This window comes from Rhineura floridana, chromosome 18 (genome assembly GCF_030035675.1).
Source record: "Rhineura floridana isolate rRhiFlo1 chromosome 18, rRhiFlo1.hap2, whole genome shotgun sequence".
Taxonomy (NCBI): domain Eukaryota; kingdom Metazoa; phylum Chordata; class Lepidosauria; order Squamata; family Rhineuridae; genus Rhineura; species Rhineura floridana.
The window spans coordinates 28524620-28535173 of record NC_084497.1 but is presented as its reverse complement, the minus strand read 5'-3'; the positions used below and the strand labels follow the sequence as shown (position 1 = coordinate 28535173).

Here is a 10554-nt window from a genome sequence, read left to right as displayed (position 1 = left end):
CCCAAACCAGCGGGATAGCTAAATCAATCTGTTGCAACAACTGCCCCATAGTTGCTTTGCACACCTTAAAAAAGAATTTGTTGCAAAAGGAGCACTTTCACCAACACAGAAAGCAGTTATCTATCGAGGACTCGGAGTCCAAAAGAAATAACAGAATGAGGTTTAACGAAAGAAGAGCCTGCTGGGTCAGGCTAAAGGAGGCCCCTCTAATCCCGCCTCCTGTTCTCACACCGGCCAACCGGATGCCCCTGAAGGGAAGCCTGCAAGGCACCTGGACACAAGAGCAACTCTCCCCTCCCTATGCTTTCCAGCAACTGGCATTCGGAAGCAGATCACCCCCAAGCGCAGAAGCAGAGAATAGCCATCATGGCTAGTGGCCATCGAGAGCCCCGTCCTTCCATTCTCTCCCTCCAAAGCCACCCAAGTCGGCATCTGCCACCACTGCCTCTCGTGGCAGGTTTGTTGATAGTCATCATCCGTTTCGAACATTCAAAGCCCTTGACAAACGTTACTCTTGCAACGAGCCTATAAAACGAGACAGCGTTAGTCCTATATTGCAGTGGGGGGGGGGGTGTCTGTCAGAGAGAGAATGGCTTACACGAGGCCACCAAGCACGATCGTGTCAGAGGCAACGTTGGATCTGGAGACTTGTCTGCTCATCTAGACCACCCTTCTCCAATCTTGGGTCCCCAGATGTGGTTGGACTACAGCTCCCATGATCCTTGGCTAAACTGGCTGGGGTTGATGGGAGTTTGTGGTCTGACATCATCCAGGGACCCAAGGTTGAAGAAGGGTGATTTATAGACCAGGGTTCGGGAACCCAATGGCTCTCCTGTCATCCCTGACTACGGGTCGGGCTGGCCGATGCCAGCGGGTGAGTCCAGCACCATCTGAAAGGGCACCAGGTTTCCTTGCCCTGACATGAGCCAAATCGTCTCACTGCAGGCGCGTACAAAGCCACCTCCTGCGTTCCGCCTGAAGCTGGACGAGAGAACAATTCCCTGGCGCAACCACCCACACACCAAGCAGCCCCTCATAAGGAACAGCGGAAGGAGGCGAGGACAAGAACTCCTGACTCCCCAACATACTTTTCATTGTTTTTTTTGCAGTTTATTTTTTATTTATTTACGTATGGAGGCTCAAGTATAAGATGAAGATTCAAATTTAAGCATTACAAATTAAAACAAAATTAACCAGGGTCGGGGTGTTTGTGGTTTGTTTTTTTAAGCATCCCATAGAAGTCCAAAACGAGTGGGGGGCGGAAGTGCACCGCATTATCCCAATTAAGAAAGGACAGCTGTTGGCCGTCGCCTAACGCAGCAAAGTTTATCATTGCTCAAAAAGGGGGGGAGGCTTCACACCAACCTTCTGCGCCCCGTCACACCCCCACAACCGTCCCCAAACACACACGGATCAATTGTTTCAGTTCATTGCCCCTTATGCTTCCTCTTTCACACACCACAGTATTTAATAAAGTTTTGTCGTCGTTAACTTTGTTTTACATTTTTTACACCAACGTAACGAAAGATGGAAAGAACGCAGAGCGAGGGAAGTGAGGGGGCAGGGCAGAGGGAAGGGAAGGCTAACAGAATGACGGCGTGATTTTTAGGCATTTAAATGAAAGGTCAGGGGAAAAGGCAAAAAAAAAGGTTTTTTTTTAAAAAAACCACATCCCCAACACCCTCCTGTGGGTTACTCAACAGAAATGCTCTGCAAGGTTTCGATAATAAAAAGATGGATGCACATTAAGCCGTGAGAGACTGAAGAAAGTTTATACAGCTTTATTCATTGGGGGGTGCAGGTGGAGAGGCAGGGGGGAATTGAGACAGCGCTCGCAAGTGGAAGATATATCTGGGGGGAGTGATCTGATGGAGACAAAAAAATGGTGGCAGGCAAGAGGGAGAGGGTGCGGAGAGAGAGAAAATGTCTTCTAAGAAAAAAAAGGAATTGATGAGTGCACGGCGTGTCTCGTTCGCGTCGGCGGAGTATTTGCTTTTAACTTTGCTGCTTCCTCTTCAGAGCCTCCACCAGGTCGTTCTTCAGAGCTTCTTGCTTTGATTTGTCTGCAAAAGTTTGCACAGATCTGTGGGGTTGAAAGTCCGGGGGGGGGGGAGAGAAGGAGAGAGAAGAGGCAGAAGGTTAAAATGGAAGAATGTAAATTGGCCGTTTTGAGTATAGAGACCTTGGATGCACGCTGTGTCACCCTTGTAAAAAATGATAATAAAAGTCTATGCTTGGCTAAGAGACTAGAAGCCTCCGTGTCCGTACGCTGGCTGGGGGAGAAAGCAACATCCCCTCGTTCCTCTATTATCGACCGTTATTCAGATGGATTCAGAAGGGGGAAGTTCCACAAAATCGTCACTCACTGAGCTGGGCTGATATCCTTTGAAAGCCATCGACCTTAGCAGCCAAGGGAGAGCTGCCTGTCCTTTCGCACCTCCTTAGGTATCCACAGGCCTGTCGGAAAACTACTTCCAGTCGGTCCCTCAAGAGACAGGTTGGTTGCGTTAGCAGACAAAACAAAAGCCGCCCATTTTTGCAGCAGTGTTATTTTTCTTTTGGGAGGGTATTAAGAGGAGGGATTTCCCCCACACACCTGCCATCAACACAAGCAAGGCTTCTTCAAGCAAGGCTTCTCCCTCACTTCTTGCTCATCACAACACAGCTCAAGAGAGGGTTCCTGTGGCGTAGTAGGAGCTTAACTTTGTGGAAGGTTAAGCCAGCCTGCAGTTAGTCACGGCCATGCAATCTATTAGTGGTTAGAAGGTTGGCCTCCTGAATTTTTTTTTAAAAAAAAGGTGGGAGAAGAGACTGCAGAGCAATAAGGTCAGAGCTGGGAATAGCCAGGGAATCTTCATTTTTGTCCTTCGGAAGGGCTTACGGCAAGCCACCAGGTGTTCTGTTTTGTTCCATACTGATGACGGGACAGAAACAAAACGGACACAAATGGCCTGAAGCATCCTGGCTCCTATTGCTAGGCCCCCCCACTGCTCCTCAGCCCCAAAGCCCAGCGGACTTCAGCCATTTCAGGCAGGGCTGTGCGCATGCCACCATCGGTGGCTGTGCAGAAAAGCCACCAGAATGCAGCTGGAGAGAGAGGGAGCAAGTTTCTAGGCCTTAAGAAAAAGCAGGAACAGTTTGGCACTAGCCTGCACATAATTTATAGTCTGCGGAAGTCCAGAACAAGTGCTGGATGCAGAATTCAGGATCTTGGTTTTCATTTTAGTTTTTCCAAGCAAGCTTCTAGTCCACAAGGCCGCTAGGAGCAGCCTGGACATTTGTGGGCAATGCCCGATGAAATCTCAGAAGGGGTTTCAAGCACCCCATACAATTCTGTGCCCCTCTCCTTCACCACCCCAATATGACAAAGAGAACCAACTAAGCTAAGCTGAAGAAACCAGGTTCTTTGGCGGAGTTCCTAACAGTCGCCAAATTTCTTTTTTCTGCGGAGGGAGGGTTGAGGGTGTGGTGCTAACATTCACACAGAATTTTGCCACCACTGCCGCTCGCCGTACTTACAGCCCTGACTGTTTCCAGGCGTGTTTTCTTACTCCACCAGTGTGCAAACAAAACCACACACACACATACAAACATTTTAAACATGTCAAGTGCAAGGAACTGCAAAACGGCGGGCAAAGAACAGCAAATCAAGGCTTGGAGCGGAGAGAGAGAGAGAGAGAGAGAGAGAGAGAGAGAGAGAGAGAGAAGAACCCTAATTTATTTTAACTTGTTTGGTAGCCTGCAAGAGGTTAGGGAGTTAGTTTTGGTGAACATGCTCAAATCAGGCCGGATTCGCTTGGCCAAGGTCAGTGCTGTTTTAGTGCCAAGTGGTGCGCCCCACAGGCAGGGGGCGGGGGTTGGGTAGGGAATACCTGGGCCGGCTTAGTTATCCGGCTGAATGTACATCTGGCGCTGGGTCAGCACTTGGGACAGCTCCCTCTGCAACTGCTTATACTTTTGGTTGTCGGGAATAGCATCAATAGATCTAGAAAGGGGCAGGTGCAGAAACAGAAGGAAAGGGGTAAGAGAAGAAGGAAAGGAAAAAAGAAGTCAGAAAAGGCCAGTCCCAGGGGAGGGGGAGGAGAAAGGCAGAGTTGCAAGAGGGAGAACACGGCAGCTAGGAAAATCAAGGGGGGGTGGAGAAAACAGGAGACAGACTCTGAATACTTTGGGTAGCAAAGGTTAATCAGCCGCAGCGAAGAAGGTGTTTCTTTCAGTTGAGAAATCAGGTGGAGGGTGGGCTAGGGAGAGGCAGCAGCCGCCCTGCAGAGTCGCACGCTGCCACGTCGCGCAGAGCCCGCCTTCTAACAGGAAGCGTTCTGCTCTGCCCTATGGCTTGCTACCTGAAAGCTGCTGCCTTCGCATCATCAGGGTTGCAATTTAACTGCAGGGATCAGGAAATAATACTGAAAATCTAAGATTAGATTGGAAGAGAGGATTTGATAGATCAGCCCACGCTTAGCGGTAGGTCGGATGGAATATGCCAGCTACAGCTTACGGGGTGGGGTGGGGACAGGGAGCTCTGGCAAGGCAGGGAACTGGGGCTCTGCAGCTGAAATGACACTGACATGAGCTGCAGTTCAACATGTTCCCCAAAGAGAGATGTCTTTAAAAAAAATGGGAAAATAATTCATGGGAAATGGAAGTCAAGATGGCAGTGCAGACGGGGGGGGGGAGAACTGCAATGTTGCTGCCCATCCCTTACCTCAGCCCATTGACAATGTCCTTTGTTTTTCCAAAATAAATCTCATTCAGCGTACTTCTGATTTTATTCTCCATGTCCTAGAAAGGGGTGGGGGGGAGAGAGAGAAAGACCCGCCGTCAGTTCAAAGTGCTGGTTTCCACCCTTACTCTGGAGGAAGCGCGAGATCAAACTGGGAAGGGGGAGGAGAGGCCCAGAAGATGACCTCACTGCAGAAACACACCAAGGGGAAACACGCCATTTCGGGAAAACGTCCAGGTGAGATGGGCACCGCTCAGTGCTTGCTGCTCCTTTCATCTTACAAGCAGAGGTGTGTGGCTCTGGGCTCCCCAACATGGTGCCTGTCAGCCCCCTAGAAATGGTTTCCCTCCACAGCCCCCTGCTCCTCCTGATTATTTAAAAACATTTTTAAAAAGCTTTTATGTTTGCTCGTATGTAGAGGAGAGCAACACAGGCTTACACAGAGACCCTTGGTCCATCTAGCTCAATATTGTCTAGTGACTGGCAGCGGTTCTCCAGGGCCTCGGGAAGGAGTCTCTCCCTGGCGATGCTGCCATTGGGGACTGAAGCTGGGACCTTCAGCATGCAAAGGAGACGTTCTGCCACTGAGCTGTTAGCCCTTCCCCAAGGACAGATTGATTTAAATTGGCAAGGAAACCAAAGGCCGCTTTCAACCACTGGACCATTTCGTGGGGATGCCCCGTGGGAGGTTCCTCAAATCGCAAAATGTGCCCTTGGGGTCCAAAAAGGTTGAGGAGCCCTGATGTCTTGGCTGATTTTTGCATCTACAAAGGAGAATGGGCAAGCAGCCCTTTTAGTTATACCAGGGAGAGATGCAACTTGAGGCTCCTCAGAAAAACATAGGAGGCTGCCATTGGTCCATCTATCTCAGAGCTGTCTACACCGAGTGGCAGGGGCTCTCCAGGGCTTCAAGCAATGAGTCTCTCCCAGCCCTCCCTGGAGATGCCACTGATTGAACCAGATGCTCTCCCACTGAGCTATCGCCCCTTAAGACTCCAGCTTGGGCTACGCCCAATCTCTTCTTAACGGGCTGACTTCCACCCAACTGTTTTATCAGGAACCCCACTGGAAAACACTCAAGCTTACCAAAACAATCCCACATAAAGACAATAGGATCCATAACATAAGAAATAGCGGGTGTTAACAGATATGCAGTTATATAACAACAGCAATACATAAATATACATGAGAAATAAATGACAACCATGACACCGTTTGAGATAATGTTCTAGCAGGAAAAAAGAAACAGCCCACCACTGAATGAACTGATTTGAGTAATTCAGACCAGCAGAACTTCCCAAATGGGGCTTATTATTTCCCTGAAGCGTCACCAAAATTAAAATGCGGCAGGGAGAAATGGAGAAAAAATGTGCAGGAACAGATTTTAAAACTAAGCTTAGAGACAGCAAGTTCCAATCTAGGCCACAAGAGGGCAGCATGCGCACACGGCTCCAAAACATCCGGTCCATCCAGGCCAAGGGATACAGAAAGATGAACTCTGTCATAGAGTTAGAGGAGTGCTTGTGCACACTGACATTTTCAGAGAGAAAAGAAGGCACTACTTGCCTTTAAAAAACAAAAACAGCCACCTCTCTCTATAAAGAAACAGCCAGGAATAATCATATATTTTAAGTAAAGGCGCTGGGTGGACACGCTGCTGTTCTGCAGGTACACTGAACTAGCATGCTGGGAAGACAGCAAAAGTGCAAGGACATCACATTTCCATGGGATGCAATAGCCAGCATGGAAGCTGGGGCTCTGCTCTAGAGTAGCCTGCGCAGCCGGCTTCTTCTGAAGCCAGCTGAAGCCAAGAGGTTCCTGCTAGCCACCCAAGAGGCAAATTGCTAAGTTGCCTTTGGGCTGATTTGGCATATAGGCTAGCAGCTGCTAGACTAGTGACGTAAGAGGATGGATGGATGTTACAGGTGCCACATAATCCTTGTTCCGCACTTGAAAGAAATCGGTCTTTTGGAGGGGCAGCACCAACACTTTGGAACTCCCTGCCTATTGACATCAGGCAGGAACCTTCATGGCACTCTTTCCGGAGCCTGCTGAAACACATTTTTGTTCGGGCAAGACTATCCAGACATGTAGAAACTGACATACTGTTTACATCTCTTTTTCACTTACTGTTGATTTTTAACTATCGTTTGAATGTTTTTAAACACCTTACTTTTTTTTGTTGAGTTTCATGTTTTATTTTTATTTGTAAACTGTTCAGGAGTTTCATTACAATCAAGCGATACATAAATTCTGTTTAATAAATAAATGGACGCCAGGGAGCAAAGGGTGACTTTCCATCTCACACGAAAAATAACCATCCTGGCCTCTTGTGAGATGGACACAGGGACCCTGATTCATGTCCCCCCCCCCCAAAATCAGAACCTACCTCTACCAAACGGCCAATGTTGGCTATGTGTGGAGAGGAGTCGCTCACCGTCTCGTCTTTTTCCATCTGCAATTGGAAAGTAAGGGGGGAAAGATCTGGTTAAGAAAGAAGCGACACCACAGAGGTCTCCTGATCTAGCCCCTTAACTGGGGGGGGGGGAGAATCCTATGTGGGCCCCCGGACATCCTCGACTACAACTCTGATCCCTAGCTGGGGCTGATGGCGGTTGGAGTCCAACAACCTCTTGAGGCCCATCACTTTGCCTGCTCTGCCTTGTCTTAAGTGGGATCCCCTTTACCAGGATCCACGCAGAGAGAGAGATCGTTTTAGACCTTCGGTACAGGAAGAGGTACTTTCTTCCTGCCTCCAGAGGCCTAAAACAATGAACTCTCGCTTTAGGGACAGGACCATTGTTCAACAGCGGAGCAATTGCTTTGCAGGCAGGTTCCATCACTGACAGCATTTCCAGGTAGGGCTGGGAGTGCACTTGCCTGAAACCCCAGAAAGCTGCCACTGACAGACAGTGTGGTGTCCAAGAGTAGCCAACCTGGTGCCCTCCAGATGTTGTTGGGCTCCAGTACCCGTGAGCCACAGCCAGCATGGCCAATGGCCAGGGGCAATAGGAGCTGCAGACCAACAGCATCTGGGTTGGCTACCTGCCCATCCACACTATGTAGAAAGTACTGAGCCAGGTGGACCAAAGGTCCGACTCGGTGTAAGGCAGATTCTTCTTTTGCCATTTTGCATGACTCAGAGGTGTACAATCAACTTAATTTGCATCTCGCTTTATTACTGGGATTTATCAGACTCATTTTTGGAGCAATCGAGGTGTCTCAACAGGCAAAACAAACGAACAACTATCAAAATAATAATAGGAACATAATCTGAATGCATCAAAGGCATAACATGATTCACACACAAAACAAAAGCAGCAGCAGGGAAACTACCAGGAAAGGAAGCCGCTGCTGGTCTCAGGACACCTGCAAGGAAGAAGTGGGTTTCCAGGCAGGTAACAGCCCACAAATCCCTTTTAGAAGAAAAAGAACTCCAGGCCAAGTCAACAAGGCGCTTCAAAAGCGGTTCCAAGCATCCCCTGCAACACTCTCAGCTGCCTAGAGCTCCCTCAGCCTCACAGGATGTCTTTTAGGCCTGGATGCTGGGGGGGAAGAGAAGAGAGGCACTTGCAGGTTTTTCTCCCCCAAAACATAAGCCAAGTGTGTTTGCCGGGCCCGATGGGGCATGAAATTTAGTCAGAGCCTCACAGGCAAGATGTGACCTGCACAGTGGCAAAGTGCCAGCTCCAATTAGCTGTTCCCGGCCTTTTTTTTAACATACGAAAGGGAAATTGGAGGGAGGGGGGGAGGGGGGCAGGAGAGAGGGAGAGAGAGAGAGAGAGAGAGAGAGAGAGAGAGGCGCCTTCATTTTGTTTAGGATTTCTGCTCTGGAAGAGAATGCCAAAACAGGGAAGGTTGTGGGGCCTGGCAGCAAGGACGGGGAGAAAAGGGTGCCCTAGCGTAGTCCTTTGGCGCTCATGAGTTCCGCCCCTTCCCCCTCCCTCAACCTCCCACACCTGGACAGCTTGCTGGCAAGAGCCCCTGGAGCTGTAAAGGGCCCCTGCCGAAAGAAAAAATAACATTTTTCACATGCCCTGAGCAGCCAGGTGTTCCAAGGGGCCTTGCGTGCACAGGGGGGCTGCACTGCAGGAAAAAAGTCAATCTTTATCTGCCCCTCCTTTCCTTTCTGCTGCTCGGCTGAACAGCAGGAGGGTATCTTGTGGGCCACGTAAGATTAAAACTTAGGCTTGTATCCGGCAAAGTTTTACTCAGCACTTAAATGAGTGACACCGATCATCCAGGATGCATTTATGTCGCTTACGCCTCTTGCCAAACACACATCCACATTTTGGTCTTCCCATGTCATCATTATCGCCACTATTAAATATTGCTTGTTATTACTATTAACAACATTTCCGTTTCTTGCCTACCCTTCACCCTAAGGTCCCAAGGTGGGTTATAGCAACTTAAGGGTACAATATTAAAAACCGTTTAAAACAAGTGACAGTCACAAGAACAGGACGGCTCCCAACAACATATACATGAGTCTGTAGAGCTACAACTGCAAGAGTTCCCTAGGAAGAGGCTGACTGTCAAACCACCCTGTGAAGGGAACAGGGTTCTCCTAACAACTTTCAGCACCTTTAACAAACTACAGTTCCAGGATTCTCTGGGGGCAGCCATGCCTGTTTAAAGTGGTCCGATACTGCTTGAAATGTATGGTGCGGACGGGGCCCTACGTACCATCTGGTTTGTGTTTAATTTTTCATTTTTTCATTTTTTTTTTTGGACAAAGTAGACTTGCAAAAGGAAAAAGGCACAAGATCTCTCCCTCCCTCTCCCACATATACAAGTCTTCCACCATCTCAGAACCATATTGTTCGAATGCTCCCCTCCACCCCACCCCACCTTCCCAGAAAGGGGAAGGAGCGACTCCCCCACCTCATGACTGTGCTCCAGACCTGCCCCCTGCCTGCTCAGGCAACGCCCCTCTCCCCAACTCACCCACCCACCCCCAATATCTTACTATCTGGCCAGACAAGTAGAAAGGCCAAAATGTTCACATGGGAGAACAGGAGGAATTCCCTGCAAGGGGAAATCTCACTGCCCCACAACGCTTGAGATGTTATGTTAGTAATTCCTCTCTTGCTCAGCAAGCGGAGGAAGAGTTTATCCCCCCTCCCTTCTCCGCCTCCTTCATCGGCATCAGGAAACTGGGGCACCGTGGCCGAGAGCTTGAGCACATAGTAACCACAGCTGCAGCAGTCGCTCTAGTGGAAGTGCACCCCCCTAGCCTGACTGCCACCCCACACACACACACACACGCGCAAGCCCCAAGCCTGCCTCCACAGTTCCATTTCATCCTAGGGTGACATCTGGAACTCTGCGAGACGGGCCTCGACTTGAAAGTGAAATCTGATGAAAATATATGGCTTGCCTAATTGCAGAGAGCGGGCAGAGGAGGGTTTTCCAATCATGATGAATGGCAGGATGTCAGCTGGAGTGTTTTATGGCCCGGCCGTGTGCGGCTGGGTGCTCCGTTGTGGCTGGAGGGAGGGAGGGATTGTACATGTGTGTAAATAATGGCCTGGCCCTCCCCCTGCCGTCAAACACACCTTTAATAGCGAAGACTTCCATGCACAGGAGCTTTGTCATAAATACTGTTCCCCAGGGCTCGTTAGGGACCCCCTGTCAGAGGCAGGGGAGCGGCAGGCTTTTAACTGGGGGGGGGGTGCTTTTGAGTGAAGGGGGGGAATAACAGCTCAGGGAGGGGGCTGTGATAACAGGCTTGTAAAATTATTCACGGTATGGAGCAGGAGGAGGAGGAGGAGAGCTCTGGCACGGGCAATGCCTCCAACCTGACCTCGAAAGGTAACGGCGCACGCAGG

The 10554-nt window shown here is 49.6% G+C and overlaps 1 protein-coding gene across 2 annotated transcripts in view; it reads right to left on the bottom strand.

The window, feature by feature from the left end:
- Nucleotides 1-1766: 1766 nt before the first annotated feature.
- CAPZB (capping actin protein of muscle Z-line subunit beta) overlaps nucleotides 1767-10554 on the bottom strand; it is a 64079-nt gene continuing 55291 nt past the window's right edge. The window contains exons 7-10 of one of the 2 annotated variants that reach the window (XM_061602227.1): nucleotides 7113-7178; nucleotides 4706-4782; nucleotides 3873-3985; nucleotides 1995-2083 (exon numbers count right to left, since the gene is read on the bottom strand). In XM_061602227.1, the coding sequence (XP_061458211.1) occupies nucleotides 3883-3985; nucleotides 4706-4782; nucleotides 7113-7178 (246 nt within the window). In that variant the 3' untranslated portion in view covers nucleotides 1995-2083; nucleotides 3873-3882. Of the gene's footprint in view, nucleotides 2084-3872; nucleotides 3986-4705; nucleotides 4783-7112; nucleotides 7179-10554 lie in introns of both variants that reach the window. The other variant, XM_061602228.1, reaches the window with a different exon arrangement.